The sequence below is a fragment of the Anomaloglossus baeobatrachus genome, chromosome 3 (assembly GCF_048569485.1).
Source record: "Anomaloglossus baeobatrachus isolate aAnoBae1 chromosome 3, aAnoBae1.hap1, whole genome shotgun sequence".
NCBI lineage: Eukaryota > Metazoa > Chordata > Amphibia > Anura > Aromobatidae > Anomaloglossus > Anomaloglossus baeobatrachus.
In genome coordinates, this window is record NC_134355.1 from 252,612,970 (window position 1) to 252,635,561 (window position 22,592).

The 22,592-nt window shown below is 43.1% G+C and overlaps 1 protein-coding gene across 1 annotated transcript in view; it reads right to left on the reverse strand.

Moving 5' to 3' along the window:
• Positions 1-9,893: 9,893 nt before the first annotated feature.
• Positions 9,894-22,592, reverse strand: part of SAMD5 (sterile alpha motif domain containing 5) — a 54,802-nt gene continuing 42,103 nt past the window's right edge. Inside the window, exon 2 of the mRNA XM_075338235.1 lies at positions 9,894-10,286. Within this exon, the coding sequence (XP_075194350.1) occupies positions 10,278-10,286 (9 nt within the window). The 3' untranslated portion in view covers positions 9,894-10,277. The remainder of the gene's footprint in view (positions 10,287-22,592) is intronic.

Sequence of the window (22,592 nt, forward strand, 5' to 3'; positions counted from 1 at the left end):
CAGAGCCCGCCTCTTCATTACATCACTGCAGGTCCTTCAGAAATGTGAGACTTTGTTTGTAATGCCAGGACCAAACTGAAGCATGTTGAGCAGCACAACAGTAAAAGTAAGACAATAATTAATATATAAAGGCATTACTGTACAACTGGATGGGGTTGGATCATATACATATACACGTATACATACATACATATATATATATATATATATATATATATATATATATGTATATCTTTACACACACATACACACACGCACACACACACACTATATAACTATATACACACAGACACACACACATTATATACACACAGACACACACACACACACACAATCCAGATTGGAGGATCACACACATAATGATGGGGAACATACATATTCCACGATGGGGGCCATATATACAAGGTACCCAGAAAGGAGGATATGAGGACAGAATTTGGTGATATTATTACCTCAGTAATGTAACGGGGTGCCAGGGGTGCCTCGGGGATTGTAGTCGTGGCCCCTTCTGCTAGGCTTACCCCTGGTGCCGCCGTCACTTTGGGGACAGGAGATGACTTGGTGGGGCAGAGTGTGGTGGTGCAGACGCCGTCGTCAGTTGTACAGAGACTCTGCAGACATTGATCAATTGAACCAGCAGGCATTTTTATTACGCGCTTTTCTTCACAGAGGCACAACAATTCAGGTGACTTCACACTTTTTGGCTGAGGGGAAAAACCTGCTCCTGACGTCTCCTCCAGTGGGGATGTGACCGGCTAATCCTCTTCACCTGGCTCCCACTACGGCTACCCACAGACCGGACCCACACCAAAACTGCTTCACACTTGAGGTTCCGCCTTCTCCTTTTCTCTCCGGCTTTCCTATTCACCCAGCTCCCACACTCTGCCCCTTCTCTGCTTCTTCTCTCCCGTCCCGGACTCAACTGCCTGCTAGTTCTAATTTTTTCCTTTTCAACTCTCCTTCTCCCTCCCCTTTCTGCTGCCGGCTCCTCCTTTCTTCTGCCCTGTTTCTGTGGAGACAGCCGTCCCACCCGGCCACTAGGGGAACCCCTAAAAACAGTGCATATGAATATAAAACATTTTTATTAAATAACATTAACATTCCGGGGAAACTGTACATCATTGTAAGGGGTCTGCCCACCCCTTACATACCTCCCCTCTTTAAGCCTAAGCCTCCCGGCAAGGCATAAACCTAAAAACACATTTATATGAAAAAGTCATTGCAATAAAACTATGAACATGTTCACCTTAGGGCACACGCAAGGGGCGCACCAGTCCGGCGCCCGGAGTCCCTCCTGGGAGCTCCCGGTCTTAGTAGGGTACGTGCCCGGAGGCTTTCAGCAAGCACTCCCGGTCTTTGTAGATTTTCTGCCCGGAGGCTTTTGCAGCACTCCCGGTCTTAGACGGCAGGAACACAAAACAACACGTTCTTCTTCAATAACGCGGAGGGAGCCCCTGGCTCAGTCCAGCATCAGGCTCCTTCCGGGCTTAGTAGCTTGAACCGATTGCAAACAGCGGAACTTCTCCGGCTCTGAACAATGCCGGTCTTTAACATAAACAGGTCCACTTTTTCCGGTCTGGACAGTTCACTCTTGGTGATAGGCACGTTGCCATTCGGCCCGTTGAGCCTTCACGTAGTCCGACAAGGACTGTCCAGGCAACCGGCGCAGCCTCCGGAAGGGCTCATAATTGACGGTTGGCTCCGGTGTCTCAGTCTCCGGTCTTGTCTCCTCAACCCCCGACGGGGGTGACGGGGTCGCTGCACGGGACGGCTGGGGGCTGCCCATGACGATTACCGGGTGAGTAACCAGGCTCTGTTGTATAGCCAGCACCGCCGGGGTCCCCTTCTCTGGGTCAACGCTCGGTCCGGTCATGATTTCAGGTGCCACCGCCAGTGTGCTTTTCGGGTGGGAGATCTCAGCTAGTACCGGTCTTTGCTGTGCACGTCGCCGGTATTGGCATTCCTCCCACTCGATTTCTTGCTGCCATTGGGCAGCCTCTTGAGTAGTGGGCATCCGGGTCACTCCTACCGCAAAGAGGCCTCGGCATCCCACCTCTCTCATGAACCGCACCTTCTCTCCCGGGTATAAAGTGTGGAGGCGTTGTGGTAGGCCCTCGGTGTTAAGGTTCACCCGGTTGTAAAAGTAGTGATCGCCGGTCTCTTCATCCTCGATGAAACCGTAGCCTTCTTTCTGGTTAAACTTCACCACAGTCCCGACGGTACACTGGCGTTCGAATTCCTCACTCTGGGGACCGGCCATCATTTCACGGGCCACGGTCTCGGCCAGTAGTCTCTCCTGTACCGGGTCAGGTTCTGGTGATGGGGACTTCCGCCGAGTCTGGGACGATGGCTGTACTGGATCCCAGAAGAAACCCCACTCGTCCTTTTCTAGCTCCCGGGCGTGTGGTTCTTCCGGGGCCGGAACTGTTGCGTGGGTTGAAGATCCCACCGCGACCGGCGGGGGTACCTCCGGGCACGGGTATGGGGTTCCCAGGAGCCTGTTTACCGGCGGCAGCTGTGCGGTGTAAGTCGCTCGGACCTCGGTCGTGGTCTCTCCGGTCACGGCGTCCCAGGTCGTAACCCAGGTGACTTTCGTGGGCCGCTCCGGTCCTCCGGGTACAGCCGGTAGGTTGAGAGGAAGTCCTTCCGCAGCTGCAGCCGCAGTCTGCTTAGGGCGTTCTCTGCCCAGGTTAGTTGCTGCTAGCGCGGCCACCACATCTTGCTGCTTTCCTGCGGTCTCCATCTTGCTTGTAGTCAGCGTCTCTGGTAATGGCGGCGGGGTCAGTGGAGGTGCTGGAGGAAGTGGAGGCGGGTCTACTTTTCCCGCTCTTGGGTATACTCCACCCCCAGTCTCCCACATCAGATCGACCCCTCCGCGGCGGTTCTTCTTTTTTTATGGAACACCGCCCACTTCACATGTTTTTCTCAGCATCCTGGGGCCAGCACCTCCCCTCTTTGGGCGGAGTACTCCGTACTTCTTTTTCTTCACCGGCCAGCCCCAGGCTCTTCTTTTGGCGCCAATTTTTCGCGCGCCCACTGTGTCCATGAAGACGGCGGCCATCTTGCCGCCATCTTGTGCCCGGTCCAACGCCTTAGGCACCCCTTCTTCTTCCCACCATGGGATCGGGACTCTTCTCCAATAATCCGGATCCTGTGCCCTAGGCACCACTTGGTCTCCGTCTTCTTGGGTCGGGACCCCTTGCATACAATCCGTATCCTGCCGACTACGCCACATGTAACGGGGTGCCAGGGGTGCCTCGGGGATTGTAGTCGTGGCCCCTTCTGCTAGGCTTACCCCTGGTGCCGCCGTCACTTTGGGGACAGGAGATGACTTGGTGGGGCAGAGTGTGGTGGTGCAGACGCCGTCGTCAGTTGTACAGAGACTCTGCAGACATGGATCAATTGAACCAGCAGGCATTTTTATTACGCGCTTTTCTTCACAGAGGCACAACAATTCAGGTGACTTCACACTTTTTGGCTGAGGGGAAAAACCTGCTCCTGACGTCTCCTCCAGTGGGGATGTGCCCGGCTAATCCTCTTCACCTGGCTCCCACTACGGCTACCCACAGACCGGACCCACACCAGTACTGCTTCACACTTGAGGTTCCGCCTTCTCCTTTTCTCTCCGGCTTTCCTATTCACCCAGCTCCCACACTCTGCCCCTTCTCTGCTTCTTCTCTCCCGTCCCGGACTCAACTGCCTGCTAGTTCTAATTTTTTCCTTTTCAACTCTCCTTCTCCCTCCCCTTTCTGCTGCCGGCTCCTCCTTTCTTCTGCCCTGTTTCTGTGGAGACAGCCGTCCCACCCGGCCACTAGGGGAACCCCTAAAAACAGTGCATATGAATATAAAACATTTTTATTAAATAACATTAACATTCCGGGGAAACTGTACCTCATTGTAAGGGGTCTGCCCACCCCTTACAGTAACACTGTCAGCAGTAAAATAACAGTGTGTCATGACCACATTCTTTTACTTTAATTTTATTTTTTTCTATTTTTTCCTCCTCTAAAACAAGGGTGCGTCTTATAGTCCGGTGCGTCTTATAGTCCGAAAAATACGGTAATTGTAAAATCTTACTGCTACAAATTGTATAAGTGACAAATAATAGTAAATGCTAAGAATTTAGAATACTATTGACCAATATATCTCAACAGTGTAGATGTGAAGCTGTATATTAAAATAATCAAGCATCATTTATGATTGGTAGACAGGCTCAAAATAATAGTACAAAGGCCAATTCTGTTATTTATAGGGCTACATCCAAGCAGCAACCATTCATAGTTCTTTCCACCAACGCCAAAAGGGAATTCGATGGAGTAAACTGGATTCTTCCAAATGACACTCTACATTCACTAAACCTGAAATCAAATATGATGAAATGGATCTCCACTCTGTACTCTGGCCATTTGCTTGTGTCCGGTGAATGGTGGGCCATCAAAGGAATTTGAGATACCTAGTAGAACCTATCAAGGTTGCCTACTTGCGCCATTAATCTGTATACTCACATTGAAGACATTACTGATGAAGGGATGTTCCAACTCTGAACCATATAGCAACGTTGTGCCATATAAAACCGTGGAATGTGCTGATGATTTATTATTCTTTATTACTAATTGCCTAATTTCATTCCCCAATCTGATGTCTAAATTCACTCTTTAGCCTATCATTCTAATGTTAAAATAAATTTATCAAAAGTTGAGGCCATGAACGTTAATCTACCAGACACGGTTGTGACCTCCCTATGCTTGTCGTTTAGTTATAAGTAGGACAACTTAGCACTCAATTATTTGAAAATTTGAGTATCATATCCAAACTAAATTTCCCTATGCCACTTTATTCTTTACAGGATGATTGCTCCAGATGGTTCAAGGCGACCTTCACTTGGTTTGGGCAAAATGCGATCATTAAAATGAACATTTTGCCAAGTATACGCTGTGCATTCCAAACAAGATCCTCTCTGTTTTCTTTAAAGGGGTTGTCTGGTCTAAAATGCCAAGTCTTCAATCACTTTATGTGGCTGCCCATTTGTGAATCCTAATATTGCATGCACTATGCACAGTGTCAGAGCCGGGACCTGCGGTCACGTGCCACGAAAATGCAATATGATTAATCCTGGCCACATTCCGCCTCTCTAAATACCCTTGTATTGGGTGTGACCATGCCCATCTAGTCAGAATGGGACAGGAATGTGGCCGGAGTATGAATATTGCATACTTGTGGCCACATGACCGCCGTTCCCACCTTTGACACCGGTGAATCCTCACAGTGCATGCAATGTTAGAATTCACAGGTCTGTAGTCACATAAAGTGATTGAAGACTTGTCATTTTAGATCAGTCAACCCCTTAAAAGAAAGAGTGGAAAAAAATAAAACAATAAACAAATGGAAAAAAAATGACAGAATTAAAACATGAAAAAAGGTCCACCTCCTAAGGCTGCATTCAGACATGATTTCTATCTTTTTTTTTACCTTTTATTTATACCTTTACTTTTATTTGTGTGTTTTCCTCTCATGTATTATGTTTAGTCTCTATTTTGCATCCATGTTTTATTTGCTTATTTTTCTCATCCCTTTTTAAAAACTGAGCAGTTGGAATGTCTAAACGTTTTTGCATCCATTGAGTCTTAATGGATCGGTTAAAAATGGATGAAACATTGAGGTGTAATGGATGTCTTCCGTTTTTCACCTATTGTAACTGGATCCCAGTAATCGTTAATGGGTATAATCTATAAAAACGGATGAGAATAGGATATTCTAATCCATTCTCAAGTCTACTGACCAGAGAAATCCATTTTTATAACGGATGTGTGTATAGATCAATGAAGTTCAGTGTGCTCTTCAACAAAAAAGAAGACGTGTCACACGGATGTATGAATGCAGCCTAAGCCACCTTCACACGTCAGTGAAAAACACACACATTTTTCACTGATGTGATAAAGGTGCATATATCCCTCTGTGTGCCTTGATTTTGGCACACGTGTGATCTCCATGCGCTATCCGTGTACTATCTGTGATAATACATGGAGATTATGCACTTATACTCACATATCCCCGGTGCTTCTGTCTGTGGTGCTGATATCTCCGGCTCTACTGTCTCCGGCAGCTGCTGTCTCACCGCTGCTGCTTCCGGGTCGGCTGTGCAGTGCATATTCATGAGCATAATTAGCCAGCCTGGAAGCAGAGACAGCATTGGCTGAAAAGAGCGTCGCTGGAGACGGGTGAGTTTAAAAAGCTTTTTATTTTAAATGTACTTATTTTTCTGGTACGTATTTCACGGATCACACCATAGTGTGGTCCATTGGAAATAAATAATGGCAGAAAATAGCGGACTTGTCTCCATGTGGAGCACACGGACATGCGTGTGCCCCGCATGGAAATGCATAAGTGAGAAATCACTGATGTGTGCGCAGACCCATTGATTTTAATGGGTTTGCGTATGTCCATGATTCTGGTACGTATAAAAACAGTAACATACGTACCAGAATCACTGACGTGTGAAGGAGGCCTAAGGGATACAATAAAGGTTGAACTTGATGCATGTGCGTTATGTAGATAACCATGTGAGACTTCTTAAATTGAATGTACTTTATACAAGACCATTGCTGTTATATACCTTCATATATCCATTTTTATTCAAATAATGAAGTCAATGTACTGGCCTGCACACTGTATAGCATAATCTAACCAATGTGGTATAGGTAGAAATCAGTACGTGACATTATTTAGACTTGCCAACACACATTAGTGGTGTGGTCTATCATTATGCAGACGATAGAAAATCACATGGAGATTAAGACTTGAAATTTCCAGTCAACGTAAAACCCTTTCATCTCTTTTTACCGTTCCCAGACATGTAGCTGCTCTGCACAAAATGTGTGGTAACCAAGGTAACAAACCAGAAGATTGACAAAAATAACAGTCAGCTACATTCCCTGAATGAAATGAGCCTTCTGACATGCTTTGTGGGTTTTGTTTGGATAGCTCAGAACAGATACATATGGCGTGACTACTTACAGCTGGAGTAAACAGATTTTCTACCAGATATCAAACATAGGAAAAACTTCTAGGCCCATTTTGTTTCGCAACATGTTATAGGTGTTTTATCAATATGCCGAAACCAGACAATATCTATTGCAGTATATATTTTATGAAGAAGGGCATATCTTGAATTACACATTTTAAAATATTATTTCTAGAGCAATTCAGAGCAAATAATAATAGTACCAAACAGGGCCGCCATCAGGGCATTACAACCATGACTCCTGTATGGGCCTGGTGAGCAGAAACCACGAGGTGGACCCGGCCGCTGACAGCTCGGGCCATTTCCATTTCATTCCTCTGCTCACCAGACCCCAGGGGGTGGGTCCGCCATCTGGGTAATGAGTGGGGCCCAGGCGTTCACAGAGAGCTGTCCTCTCGCTTCCTGCTCTGCTTACTAAGAAGGTGAAAGATTTTCCAGGTCAGCTGACTAATCATATGCCTGATCACATGACCGGAAAACCTGATCAACCTCCACAGACCCCCCACAATACTGTAAAACAGCACATCTTAGAGTGGCCTTTTATTGTGGCCAGCCTAAGGCACACCTGTGCAATAATCATGCTGTCTATTCAGCATCTTGATATGCCACACCTGTGCAGTGGAAGGATTTATCTCAGCAAACGAGAAATGCTCACTAAACAGCCATTTACACACTGCGACATTGCTAATGATATATCGTCGGGGTCACGGTGTTTGTGACGCACATCCGGCGCCATTAGTGACATCGCAGCGTGTGACAGGCAGGAGCGACCTTAAACGATCGCAAAAGAGACAAAAATCGTTGGTATATGAGAGGTCGTTCATTTATCAAAAATCGTTGTCTCGTACATAGCGAGGTTGTTCCTCGATCCTGCAGCATCACACATCGCTATGTGTGACACCGCAGGAGCGACGATCATCTCCTTACCTCCGTCTATAAGACAATATATATTTATATTGTCATTTTTGCAAAATTGATACCTTATTAAAGAGAAAAGCTATGAAGTAAAACCCTCCTTCACCCTTTTACTGGGCAATGTCAGTCGTCACTGATGATGTCACACACGGCCAGCCCCCTCTTTGTACTTTTAAGTAGCTGTGGCTATGACTGGGGCCCCGGAGCTTAATAAATATCAGAACATACTTATTTGGAGTACAAATTATGGCAGTGAAAGTGTCTCCTCCTCCAAATGTTGTGTTTATCAGAACAATCTATGCAGCAGTCTAAGCCTCAGAATTAGTGAGGGGCAGAGCTGAGCTGACCCTTTCACTGCCATCATCTGTACTCCATATGAGGAGGTTCTTATGTAAATGTAGCTAAAGGCTGACAAATAGTTTGGGGAAAAGAAATTGGTTTGGTAAACACTACCAATAAAACAATTTGCAAAGTTTCATTACTTCCCATGTTGGAATGAAAATATATATTAAAAAAAAGTTTAGTTACTCCTTAATAGAGATGAGCACACTCAAACACTAAAGTTCGAGGTACATATCGGACACCTGGTATTCGAGGCTAAAGGGTGCTATACACGCTGCAACATCGCTAGCGATGTCGTGCGCGATAGCACCTGCCCCAGTCGTTCGTGCGACATTTGGTGATCGCTGCCGTAGCGAACATTATCGCTACGGCAGCGTCACACCCACATACCTTTTCAGCGGTGTCGCTGTGACCGCCGAACAATCCCTCCTTCAAGGGGGAGGTGCGTTCGGCGTCATAGCGACATCACTGTGGCGTCACTAAGCGGCCGCCCAATAGCAGAGAAGGGGCGGAGATGAGCGGCCAAACATGCCGCCCACCTCCTTCTTCCTCATTGCCGGTGGACGCAGGTAAGGAGATATTCATCGTTCCTGCGGTGTCACACATAGCGATGTGTGATGCCGCAGGAACGACGAACAACATCTTACCTGCAGCAGCAACGATATTATGAAAAAGAGTGACGTGTCAACGATCAACGATTTTTGACGCTTTTGCGATTGTTGATCGTCGCTCCTTGGTGTCACACGTTGCGATGTCGCTAATGGTGCCGGATGTGCGTCACTAATGACGTGACCCCGACGATATATCGTTAGCGATGTCGAAGCGTGTAAAGCACCCTTAAAATTTGGCTGATCCTAGTGAATCCAAATATCCACGGGACTATTCATCCTTACCCTTTAAAGGGAACCTCTTTTTTGCTCTATAAGATGCGACCACCACCGGGCTCTTATATATAGCATTCTAACATGCTGTATATAAGAGCCCAGGCCGCTGTGAGAACATAAAAAACACTTTATAATTCCATTCTCCGGTGCCGGCACCGCCTCTTTCAGCCATCTTCATCCTTCTTCTAAAGCCTGGGTGCATGACGCGGCTACGTCATACACACTCGCCGGGCCTGGTCAGGACCTGAATGCCGGCGAATGTGGATGACGTCGGACCCGTCATGCACCGCGGCTAGAGAAGAAGGAGCACAAAGATGGCCGAAAGAGGCGGCGCCGATGCCGCACAATGGTGATGCCAATTAGGCCAACCGCGCAACCGTTAGGTAAGTATTATAAAGTGTTTTTTATGTTCTCACAGCGGCATGGGCTCTTATACAGAGCATGTTAGAATGCTTTATATAAGAGCCCGGTGGTGGTGGCCGCATCTTATAGTGCAAAAAAGTGGTGACAGGTTCCCTTTAAGCAACTGTCTGGCCATGTAATTTGTATACTCTTATTTCAGTACTAAATAATGTTCTGTAAAAGCTGGTGTTAATTGAAGTTAGTACACAGGGCTGAGGAGCATCCCATCTAAAGACAGCCATATTTCCCATTTACATAGTCTGACGTTTGTTCTTTTGTTTTCAGTAAAATCACAAAAGATATTTTAAAGTATGAAAACTAAATGCCATTTTATTTCACACAAGCTCCTTACATTTCTGACAAACAAAACACATTTTCCATTTAAACAATTGTAAATTATTTTGTAATTTGTTTTCTACTTTTACACTCATATTCTTGTATTATTATCATTGATTGTGACTAAAAATGATAAAACAAGTCTGTACACATTCTAAAAGTTGCTCTTTATGGCAACACGTTCTGCGGTACATCTGATGGCTATTATTAAATGAAACAAGGTATTCAAGTATATGCCATCTTCTTCTTCTTCTAATAAAACCCACACTGATCAGAGATAGGGATCCTGCATCTTGATCGTCTGTCTCACATCAATTTCTTTTTCACCAAATCAGAAACTCTGTGTGCTGCATCCTTGGAAGGGAACCATGTATTCTTTAAAACTGCTAAAAAAATAAATAACAAAAGAACATTGTTGTAAAAAGTGGGTCTATGTATCAGTTCACCTGTCTACTATGGAACGTTGTACTGCTGTGAATGTGACATGCAGCCGCTCTGTTACATGCTCAAATACTTACACTTTGCTAACACTGGGCAATTCAGTAGTCTAAACACTAGAAAGTAAATGGAAAGACTTATGAGATGGATGGATGGATGGATGGATGGATGGATGGATGGATGGATGGATTGAGGGATAGATAGATACACAGATAGATAGATAGATAGATAGATAGATAGATAATAGATAGATAGATAGATAATAGATAGATAGATAGATAGATAGATAATAGATAGATAGATAGATAATAGATAGATAGATAGATAGATAGATAGATAGATAGATAGATAGATAGATGAGACATGAGCCATTTGGTTACCTGAAGGAAAATGAATGCATTATTGAAATTGGTGATTTTAATCTAAATTTCTAATATATAAATAAATATTATAAAACATTTCCCTACAATCTTTCAGATTCCAGTCATACCTTTAAATATCTATTTAATTAATATCCATGAAAATCGTTATACTTACCTCTGATTTAAAGACAGGACATTTTTACCTAATTTTTGATGCTGTCCTTCTACCACTCTCTATATATTAAGAAGAAGTTATTTAGGTATTATAACTACTCTAAATTAACAATCATCTATGCTTTTTCATTGAAGTGCCCCTCATTAATTCATGTTTTTTGTGTTGAATATCACAGTAATAGTTTTAGTAATCCTAGAGTTCTAAATGGTAGAGTTGGTACTAGTCGATTCACATCATATGGTCCGTTAGCCGTCTTGGTTATCTGTGGCTGTTGTACCGGATCCATGATAACTGCCTGTTACCTGATAGCAGGGCCGCCATCAGGGCATTACAACCATGACTGGTGTATCGGGCCAGTGAAGAGGGGGGAGACCAGGGTAATTACATAACTTTATTAAGCCCCGGCCACCCCCTCTTCACAGGGCCCACAGGTGGCACTGTACCTTTAACTCTTCCTGTCTGACTGTGCAGACGTGGCTACGCAGCACACTGTGCATGCTCAGGTCCTAGCAGATCATCTGCATGAAGAGGATCCCGTCATCTTCTCTGCTTTCCAGACAGGACCTGCGGAGTTCAGTGCTGGCTCTGCCCCCTCCACCACCTGTGCTGTGATTCATGGCTTCTCTCCTTGACACAGAGCTCCCCACCAGTCAGAGGCTGGTAAGATGGATGTGTGGTGGCAGTTGGTGACAGGGGTCCTGGGTCTGCTATACTGTGCACTGTGGTGGGCTGGATGGAGGAGGGCTAATAGAGGGTCTGTACCTCGGTATGTTATTAGGGGCTGGGAGTTGTGTATATTGTAAAAAGCTGGAGGGGGTTTGAGCTGTGCATATTATATGGGCCTGGAGATCTATTGCTATGTTAATTATGAGGGACTGAGGTCTGCTACACTTTACCCTGCGAGGAGAGGTTCTGCACTCTCTACTGTTAAGGGTTAAGGGCATATTACCCTGTGTACTGTGTGTTGCGCTGTATACTGGGGGACATATTGCCCTGTGTACTGTGTGCTGCACTGTATACTGGGGACATATTGCCCTGTGTACTGTGTGTTGCGCTGTATACTGGCGACATATTGCCCTGTGTACTGTGTGTTGTGCTGTATACACTGGGGTGCTGGTGGGTGTTAGGCCCCTTTACACATCCATATATAAACACATATGTGTGGTTCGCTCTGTTTTGACTGTGTATTTATTTTTGTCAGCCATTCATGTGTATGTACATTATTAAAACTGTGTGCTATCAGTGTGCCATCCGTGTTTTTTCGGTATGAATATATAGAAAATGAAATTACAAAGTTTCTCCTATACTTTGCAATGTTAAACGTGTAGCACACGGACTGTACACTGCTACCATTCATGTGCTGTTTGTGTTTTTCAAGGATCCGTAGACTTGTAGCAGCCTTTGTGATTAGTTCTCCCGGAAAAATATGGACTTATGGGCAGCACCATAGGTTAAAATGGGTAGGTGCAGCATCTCTGTAGTAAGCTCGGTTCTGCTCCCATATCTCTGTAGTAAGCTCAGTTCTGATATTGTATCTCTGTAGTAAGCTCGGTTCTAATCTTGTATGTCTGTAGTAAGCTCGATTCTGTTTCCGTGTCTCTATTGTAAGCTCGGTTCTGTTCCCATATTTCTCTAGTGAACTCAGTTCTGATCTCGTATCTCTGTAGTAATCTTGGTTCTGATCTCATATCTCTGTAGTAAGCTCAGTTCAGATCTTGTATCTCTGTAGTAAGCTCAGTTCTGCTCCCATATCTCTGTAGTAAGCTCAGTTCTGATCTCGCATCTTTGTAGTAAGCTCAGTTTTGATCTCGTATGCCTGTAGTAAGCTCAGTTCTGATCTTGTATCTCTGTAATAATCTCGGTTCTGATCTCCTATCTCTGTAATAATCTCGGTTCTGATCTCCTATCTCTGTAATAATCTCGGTTCTGATCTCGTATCTCTGTAGTAAGCTCAGTTCTGATCTTGTATCTCTGTAGTAAGCTCAGTACACAGGAGCAGTGTGTGGGGGGGATATAACACAGAAGAGCAGTAAGTGTGGGAGTGATATTATACAGAGCAGTGTGTGTGAGGATATTATACACAGGGGCATTGTGTGGGGGATAATATACAGAAAGGCAGTGAGTGGGGGGATATTATATATCGGGCAGTGTGGGAGAGATATTATGGAAAGGGGTGGTATAGCGGGTGTATTATGGAGAGGGGTGGTGTAGAGGGTGTATTATGGAGAGGGGCAGTGTAGGGGTATATTATTAATTTTCTGAGGGAAGTATTTCGTTTTCTGGAACAAGTTCAAGGGTGCTAACAATTTTGACTGTGTGTGTATGTATATGTATACACACACACACACACACACACACACATTTTTCCAAGAGTGTAAGGTTTGCGTGGTGGAGGTGGAGCTGGGTTGGAGTCTGGGTGGACTCTCAAGTGGGCCCCAAAATTTTGCCAGTATGGAGCCCTGAAATTCCTAATGGCGGCCCTGCCTGATAGCATCCATTGGCTCTTCTTTTGATTGGTCAGCCAGGCACAATATCATTGTTGCAGCCTGATGCACATGTGCCTTCATGGCAAACCAGGTAATCAAAAGAAGAGCCACAGGTGCCGTCTGGTAAGAGATAGGTCTCAGGGCTGGCGGCCACAGATTACTGATGTGGCCAACCGACTGGATCCTGTGAATTGGTTCACTGCAACTCTACTAAAGGGGTTAGCTAACATTTGAAAAAATTAACACAATAGCAGATATGCTCAAATAAAATAAATTTTACTCATCCGTCAGGTGTCGCACTATTGCTCCCATTGCCAAATGGTGATATCAGTGATATGACACATGACCACCAACTCCATTGTTTGGTTCCTGCGCTATAGTTCTGCACTAGATCACCGGGGTATTAAAGAGGTAAATACTGTTCATTTTTTACATTTTAACACATTTGCTGCAGTGTTAATATGTTTTTAAAGGTCGGAATACCTCTTACTGTATAAGGTAATTACAAAGCAACGTTCAAGATTAAATGGTGATGATTTAGTTCTAGCCCAGTAGAGTCAACCGAAGAGTGCCATGTTGTGTATCATAGGATTGCAAAAAGTGACACCAGCAGGGGCCAATATACAAATGTGCAAAGTATGAATAAACATTCAGACACAAGTTTGGCTTATTTGCCTAGAATTAAGAAAAAAATGAGAAAATGGTATTCGTGAGGTCGATAAATTGTATTGCATTTCCATACACTTTTGAGCTCAATACAAATTCAACTATTAGTTTGCTTGAGCAAAGCTTGAGTTCATGGATGTTAATTCTCCTGTCTTTGATATATTCCACTAACTGTTTAGGGAATTAGCAGTCTGTGGTAGCTGCATAATTTATTAGAAGACAGATTATACACCAGGAAGGAGCAAGGCACAGAGAATGCTACCGTCACAGTCCAATGTGTATGTCCTACCAAACGACAGAGGACTGGCTGCCAATGATCCCTATGTTTACCCTGGAGCCAAGTGTGGAGATATGAACACATGTTTTGTTTGGTGACCTGCTTCCTGTCACATCAGGTCCGCGTACCTTATGTAATATTAATAAAGATTACTTAACTACTATAATTCATATAGAAAGTGAAGGAAGTGAATAATTAACCATACATAAAATAAAGCAGGGTGGAGACAAAACATGACAAAGCATGGAGCTTCATTTATTCTAAAATGGTTAAATAATTCAGAATGGCATAATTATTAAAGATTAATGTATAATTGCTTACTTGACGAGTTAAATGTCACCAATCCTAGAGTATACAAGCACACAGTAGTTGGATAGGCAGGGAGGGATCTGATATTTCTACCTTATGAACACACCAATTTCTTGTTATGAGCCATGAGGTTCCTATGAAGCTAATTTGACATATAAAATCTGTAGATAATGCTTGACAACACCCAATTGTCTTTCTTAAAGCAATCTGTTGACTGGATATTTACCCACACAGTATAAATAGGGAAATCATATGTCTAAACAAAGTAGAAATAAGTGCTGCAAAACACATAAATGTCATCTACTAAAACACCTAGACTACAAGCCAACATACACTAAGATTTAGGAGCAGTGCCGAAATTACCGGAGAGACTACATAGGATTGGCACCATATGTTATGACATATGAGTCATTTAACAAAAAAAGCTAAGCGAGTGCATTCCTAATGTATCCCAACAGATAATTTGTGCAAATGGCTCATCTTCTGTATACTTTGTTGACATCTGCAATCTGCTCCGATCGACTTGAAATATAATGTTATTTGCAGCAATGGAGACAGGTTTTACACTAAATAAAACAATAAAATGAGAATTGTCTGGAGCTACCATGTGCTTCTGAACATATCTTCTGCAGGTCACCTGGCCTACAATGCACAATCTTACAAAATGTGTTTGTCGTGCAAAAAATGAGCACTTCAATGTCTAATCATGAAGAATACACTTTATTCTTACAGTTCCTTTACTCTTTAGTGATGAATGGACCATAGAGAGATTCCATGGGAATACTATCCTCTATTAGCTCTCCATAGTATATGAGGATGTACGCAGCATTACTACAGCTATCAGCCAGAAGAACACGGGGAACATAATCTCATCATTGCTGCAGGAATTAAGGGATCTCAGTCATTAAGTTGTCCAGGGATATCATTTATAAAGAATATTGCTTTATTGAAATGTTTAAAGAAAGACAAAAGACAGCTTTGCAGCTAAAGTCTAAAGAAAGGACCCTGCACTGTCCTCCACTGGAATATGTACACTGTAAGGTACTGACTGGGAATGGGACAGCTCCAGTCTAAAGTCCTGCCACAAAATCTATTATTATTATTATTATTATTATTTATTATTATAGCACCATTTATTCCATGGCGCTTTACAAGTGAAAGAGGGTATACGTACAACAATCATTAACAGTACAAAACAGACTGATATAGGAGGAGAGAGGACCCTACCCGCGAGGGCTCACAGTCTACAGGGAATGGGTGATGGTACAATAGGTGAGGACAGAGCTGGTTGCGCAGTGGTCTACTGGACTGAGGGCTATTGTAGGTTGTAGGCTTGTTGGAAAAGGTGGGTCTTGAGGTTCCTCTTGAAGCTTTCCACGGTAGGGGAGAGTCTGATATGCTGAGGTAGAGCGTGGATATACCTAGAAAACAGTCAGTTCTTCCAGTTGATGTATGGTTTTCCTGGTATGCAGTGTTTTGTACCTACCAAAAGTGCATCCCGCAAACCAGCATGGTTTGACAAACATGACAAACAGTTCAAAGTGTTGTTTTTGCTTGCAAAATCCTAAAATCTCAGTATGACTGAGCAATTGTGGGATCTGCAGAACATACAAGTCAGGTCAATGGACTTGAAGTTTCCACCTCACAACTTATAGGATTTAAAGAATCTTCCACTAACATCTGTGTCCCAGCTACCACAGGATCCATTTATAAGTATTGTGATGTCAAGGGTTCCATAGGTCCAAACTATGTTGGTGACAAAAGGGGAATCTACACAATATTAGCAGTTTTAATGCTAGGGCTGGTCTAATTTTGACATTTTTTATATGTTACCTTTATCAGTGATGTATATTTTTTTACTTATATAGCACTATTAATTCCGTAGGGCTTTACATACATAATCATCACCATCTCCATTGGACATCACAATCTAAATTCCCTATCACTATGTCTTTGGAGTGTGGGAATCCAGAGTCCCTGGAGTAAACCCAGGAAGAACACACAAACTCGCTGGAGATGCTGTCTTTGGTGGGATTTGAACCCAGGACCCCAGCACTGCAAGGTACCAGTGCTAACCACTGAGCCCTACCAAAGGTGTACCCCAGATGTAGTAAACAAGTTCCTTATATCTAAGTGTCAACCTACAAGATGCAGTTCATGATTTTCACAGTAAAACAATATGGTATTTTATACCATTAACAACGGCACTATGTATGGCTAAGCTAAACATACAGTAGGCATTCATTAATGGGGTTTCTTGGCTGAAAAGAAAAGTTGACAGTCACTATATGTGACCACAGAGTGAAAAATTGTGACAATGTATAACACATATGTCAGCACAATTCACCTATATTCACAGAGCAAGAAGGTGGCCACGTTACTAGATGTATGTGGTTTTCAGAATTGTGGTATTCTCAGGCACTTCTCTTAATGTCCTGCATTGAGAAGCAGATGACAATCTCGTTGACCCATGATCACAACTATACAAATCGCATACATGTACCCATTCACCCACTGCGGCCACCAACCGACTCACACTCCAAATACAGGTGACTTGTGGCAGTGTATGGATCACACACTGTCATAATTCATCAGTCTGGAGTCACATATAGTGACTGCAGACTTTTCAGCTCCGAAAACCCCTTTAAAGGATTTATCTACACAGCTTAACAAGGGTGGAATTAGTATTAGACAATTCCAAGACATTTGGTAGAGGATGATGTGAGCTTAGAGCGCTCAATAATACTCTGTAAATAGTATTGTAATCAGGCTGCATCGTTCCTGCTGCCAGGTTTTCTTGATATTTGCTCCAAGACGCATGTATAGCAAGTAAAAAGCTTTTTAAGGAACACTCTGGTGTCACGATTTATTGAAGGCAAAAATACAAATATTCTAAACATTTTTTTAGTCTGACTGACCACTTCAGATCAAAAATCTATAATTCTCATCATCAAATAGAGAGCAGGATAGGTGAAGGGGTTGTAAGGGACTTAGGATAGGTAATGAATGTCTGATCAGTGGGGGTGCGATTCCCCAATCGGCAGCTCCCGATGCCGCCCTTAGCCAGAACTACTCAGATGCACAGCTGCACAACACAGCTACATCAACTGTATAATGGCCTCGACTGGGTACTGCATATCTGCCACCTATTCTACTCAACAGAGAGCAGATGTGCAGTGCCCAGCCACAACCACTATTCTAGTGACGGAGTGGTGCTGTGCGGCTCCTCGACTGAGTAGTCCTGGCACTGAGAACAGCTGATCGGTGGAGATGTCGAGTGTGGCACCCCCACCGATCAGACATTGATGACTTATCCCAAGGACAGGTCATCATTTTAAAGACCTGGACAACCCCTTTAAAATTGAAGTTAATCACAACTATGATATGAAACCTTACAGAGATTTTGTCTCGGATGTTGAGAATTTGTATTTGTTGCTGTATAACTGCAGTAAATTGTGCAGAGATGAAATTTCTATTATCTTTCTTCTGCTCCAGCAGACACCCACTGCCTGCATGGTCTTACACTATTAACAATGGGCCTGTCAGAGGGATATTCTCTGCAAGGCAATTAAAATCTGAATCTAGGCAGCATGGCTAGAAGTTCATACAGAAATAACTAATGTGGGTCAGTTTGATGGTCCACATCTGCGGTGGGTCAGCTTTTGTTTCATTAAAGCTTAGCTGCAGCTCAGGAAACATTTTTATTCAATTTCCTTCTAGAATTATTGCTAGTTATTGAAGAACTATTTTGCTAATAGATACAATGTTATCTATGTATAAATGAGTATTGTTTTTCTTCCCTTTTCCTTTAGGGGTACTTTGCACACAGAGATAAATCTTTGGCAGATCTGTGGTTGCAGTGAAATCATGGACATATTATTCCATTTATACACAGCCACAAACCTGTCACTGATTGTCCACAATTTCACTGCAACCACAGATCTACCGCAGATTTATCTCTGTGTGCAAAGTACCCCTTAGGCTTTTCCCTTACATTGGTAAAGAAGAAAAGATTATCATCACAGCAAAAAAAACAACAACCCAAAACACTAAAAAATATTTTTAACTTCCCAAACTTCTATTATTTGCACCACTTTATATAAAAAATGTGTCACCTGGGATACATGTTCTTTATGTTTCTGGGTTTTTTTTTTTAAATTAAATGCATTTCACTGAATATATATAGGTTTAAAACATAACATTCTGGCTACCTGCAGCCACTACTAAAGGGAGCGTACTCTTATTATTGAGTTCACTGTATTATACAGTAAGCTCTGAAGCTCCCTCTAGTGGTGGCTACCTGCAGCTACCACTAAAGGGAGCGTACTCTTATTACTGAGCTCATTGTTGTATACAGTAAGCTCTGAAGCTCCCTCCAGTGGTGGCTACCTGCAGCTACCACTAAAGGGAGCGTACTCTTATTACTGAGCTCATTGTTGTATACAGTAAGCTCTGAAGCTCCCTCTAGTGGTGGCTACCTGCAGCTACCACTAAAGGGAGTGTACTCTTATTACTGAGCTCATTGTTGTATACAGTAAGCTCTGAAGCTCCCTCTAGTGGTGGCTACCTGCATCCACCACAAAAGAGAGCGTACTCTTATTATTGAGTTCACTGTAGTATACAGTAAGCTCTGAAGCTCCCTCTAGTGGTGGCTACCTGCAGCCACCACAAAAGGGAGCATACTCTTATTATTGAGTTCACTGTAATATACAGTAAGCTCTAAAGCTCCCTCTATTGGTAGCTACCTGCCACCACCACAAAAGGGAGTGTACTTTTATTACTGAGCTCATTGTTGTATACAGTTAGCTCTGAAGCTCCGTCTAGTGGTGGCTACCTGCAGTCACCACAAAAGGGAGTATATTCTTGTTGTTGCGCTCATTGTAGTATACAGTAAGCTTTTAAACTTTCTCTAGTTGAGGGTACCTGCCGCCACCAAAAAAGGGAGCATACTCTTGTTATTGAGCTCATTGTAGTATACAGTAAGCTCTTAAGCTTCCTCTAGTTGTGGGTACCTGCCGTCACCTCAAAAGGGAGTATACTCTTGTTATTGAGCTCATTGTATTATACAGTAAGCTCTTAAGCTTCCTCTAGTGGTGGGTACCTGCCGTCACCACAAAAGGGAGTATACTCTTGTTATTGAGCTCATTGTAGTATACAGTAAGCCTTTAACCTTCCTCTAGTTGTGGGTACCTGCCGTCACCTCAAAAGGGAGCATACTCTTTATTTTTGAGCTCATTGTTGTATAAAGTAAGCTCTGAAGCTCCCTCTAGTGGTGGCTGTAGTTAGCCAGAATGTTGACTTTTAAAATTAATCTGTCACCAATTTTTTGCTGTGTACTCTGACAGCAGCATGATGTTGGGACTGAGATCTTGAATCCAGTGATGTATCCCTTGCTGGTATTCCTGCTGTCTTTTTGATACAATCACTATTTTCTCTGCTGCAGATGTAGCAGTACTGAGAATGCTCAACTCTATATGTCTGCCACCACCACTGATTGGCAGCTTACTGTGTGCACTGTACTTTAACAGAAAGCTGATAATCAGTGTTGGAGGTGGGTAGACAGTGCAGTTGACTAGGAGGCACGAGACGGGTAGTCCCGTAGTGATAATCTACTGCTGATAAAACACTAATTTTGTTGAAACAGCAAAACACAGCCTAATAACTTACATATCACTGGAATCAGGTTCTCAAGCTCCTCTCAGATTACATGACAAAAATCTGCTGACAGGTTCTCTTTAACCATATCTATTTAGAAGACAAAGCTCCAAAGCTAAATATTTTTAATATATTTAGGCAAAAAAATAAAAGGTGGATATTAACATTTAAATTTTAACTTAATACATAAAACAACATGTCCAATAAAAAAAAATAATCTTTTCCTGTTTTACTCATCTAGAATTAACATAAACAAGGTTTATGGACAAAGCAGTATTCATAAACCATTAAATCAATACTATATAATATATTGCGGAATAAGTAAACCATGCTTTGGATATGACACATACTATAGATTCAACAACTCTACTCCTCCTCTTTATACTAAGTGCCTGCTTGGCAACAATTTACTACTGAAAGCTTTATGCATATTCAATTTTCCTATGAACACACCCAAAAAGCTTTTAGAATATAGTTTATCTGTCAAAAACCAAACCATAATTGTACAACAAAATGTATCTTAAGCACGCCACAAGCATACAAGTTATTATTTTGTGACTTTAACACAGGAGCAAAATTATCGCAAAAGCATAAAAGCTTTTAAATCAATCACAGGTGAGTGATAAGGTGCACTTAGCTTCATTTTAACAGATACATGGCAGTGATATATTGCCTGAGTATTTATATAAACAGAATTTTCAGACTGTTTTTATAGATTTGCTCAATTCTGTTGCTGAACTGGCAAATTTATCTACATGTATATATTAGGACAAGAGCAGGCCCACGTGAAATGATCAGATACGAGACTAGTAATGGTGGAAACCTCACATAGGCATGTAGTATGCAGGAACCTTCCCTTTGAAATGGAAAGTGTTATGTTAGATATATTAGATTCATTTCCGCAGGAGACCACAGCTGCCCGTGCCAAGATCAGTGTTTGGGCCGCTGTGGACTTTCTCTCTGTTCTGCAGTATAAATTGACATGCTGCAGCTCGGGAAGTCGCACCGCATGACAGTTTGCACTGCTGTAAAAACAAGTACAATGTTCTAGAAATCATATCCACTGTGCTTGTACTGTAGAACGCAACGTTTTGGATTCAGTGATAACACGCTGCATCCAAAACAGTGAACACTGATCGCGGGCACGCGCCCTTAGGGCTCATGCACACCACTGATTTTCTCATCAGTGCTACCTGTGGTTTTCATGGATAGCACTTTGACCTATGATATTCTTTAATGGAGGGAAAACAGTTCTGTGACTTAGAGCTTAGAAACAGGAGCATTAAAGACAATCTATCACTATTAGGCCCCCTTCACAAATCAGTGATTCTGGTAAATATGTTGCAGTTTTTATACGTACCAGAATCATGGACACGCAGATCTATTCACGCAGACCTATTAAAATCAATGGGTCCACGCATACATCAGTAATTTCTCACGGATGTGTTTCCTTGCGGCGCACACATGTCTGTGTGTTCCTCACGGAGACATGTCCGTATTTCTCTGGCATCACTGATGTCACATGGACCTCACAGTGGTGTGATCCATGAAACACGTACCAGAGAAAACACATACATTTAAATTAAAACCTTTTAAACTCACCCATTCCAGTGATGCTGTCTTCAACCGCTGCTGTCTCTGCTTCCAGGCCAGCTAATTATGCTCATACATATTCACTGCAAAGCCGACCCAGAAGTAGCTACAGCAGAGAGACAGCAGCAGCCGAACACAGCATCACGGGAGACATCAACACCATGGACAGCAGCGGCGTGGACAGGTGAGTATAAGTGCCTGATCTCCATGTGCTATCATGAATAGCATACGGAGATCACACGTGTTCCAAAATCACGGCACACATAGGGACATACGCACCATTATCACGTCAAAAAACGTGTCTGTTTTTCACTGATGTGTGAAGGTTGCCTAAAATGCAGTCTAATCATCAAGCACCACGGTGTAGACCGGGTGGGCTGAGTAAATTGAAAGAGTTTTGTGAGAAAAGATTTAGTAGAAATTATGCTTTAATCTTTTAAAACTCTGATATTTCTATTTCTTGTACAGTAGGTGGTCCTATCAGTGATTGATAGATATCTCTGTTTGCACACCTATACAAAGAAAGCTGTAAATCACTGATGGAACCGCCTACTGGACCTAAGTTCTACTCAGGCCATGTGCACATGTTGAGTATTTGGTGAGTTTTCATAATGATGACTCTAGGATAACGGGGAACTGAGGCTCCTAGGTTGTCCCCTAGCTAGGGGACCCTATTACATCCCTATTCTCAGGGTTACCCCTAATGGTGGGGGTTCCTGAGTCTCCTTCCT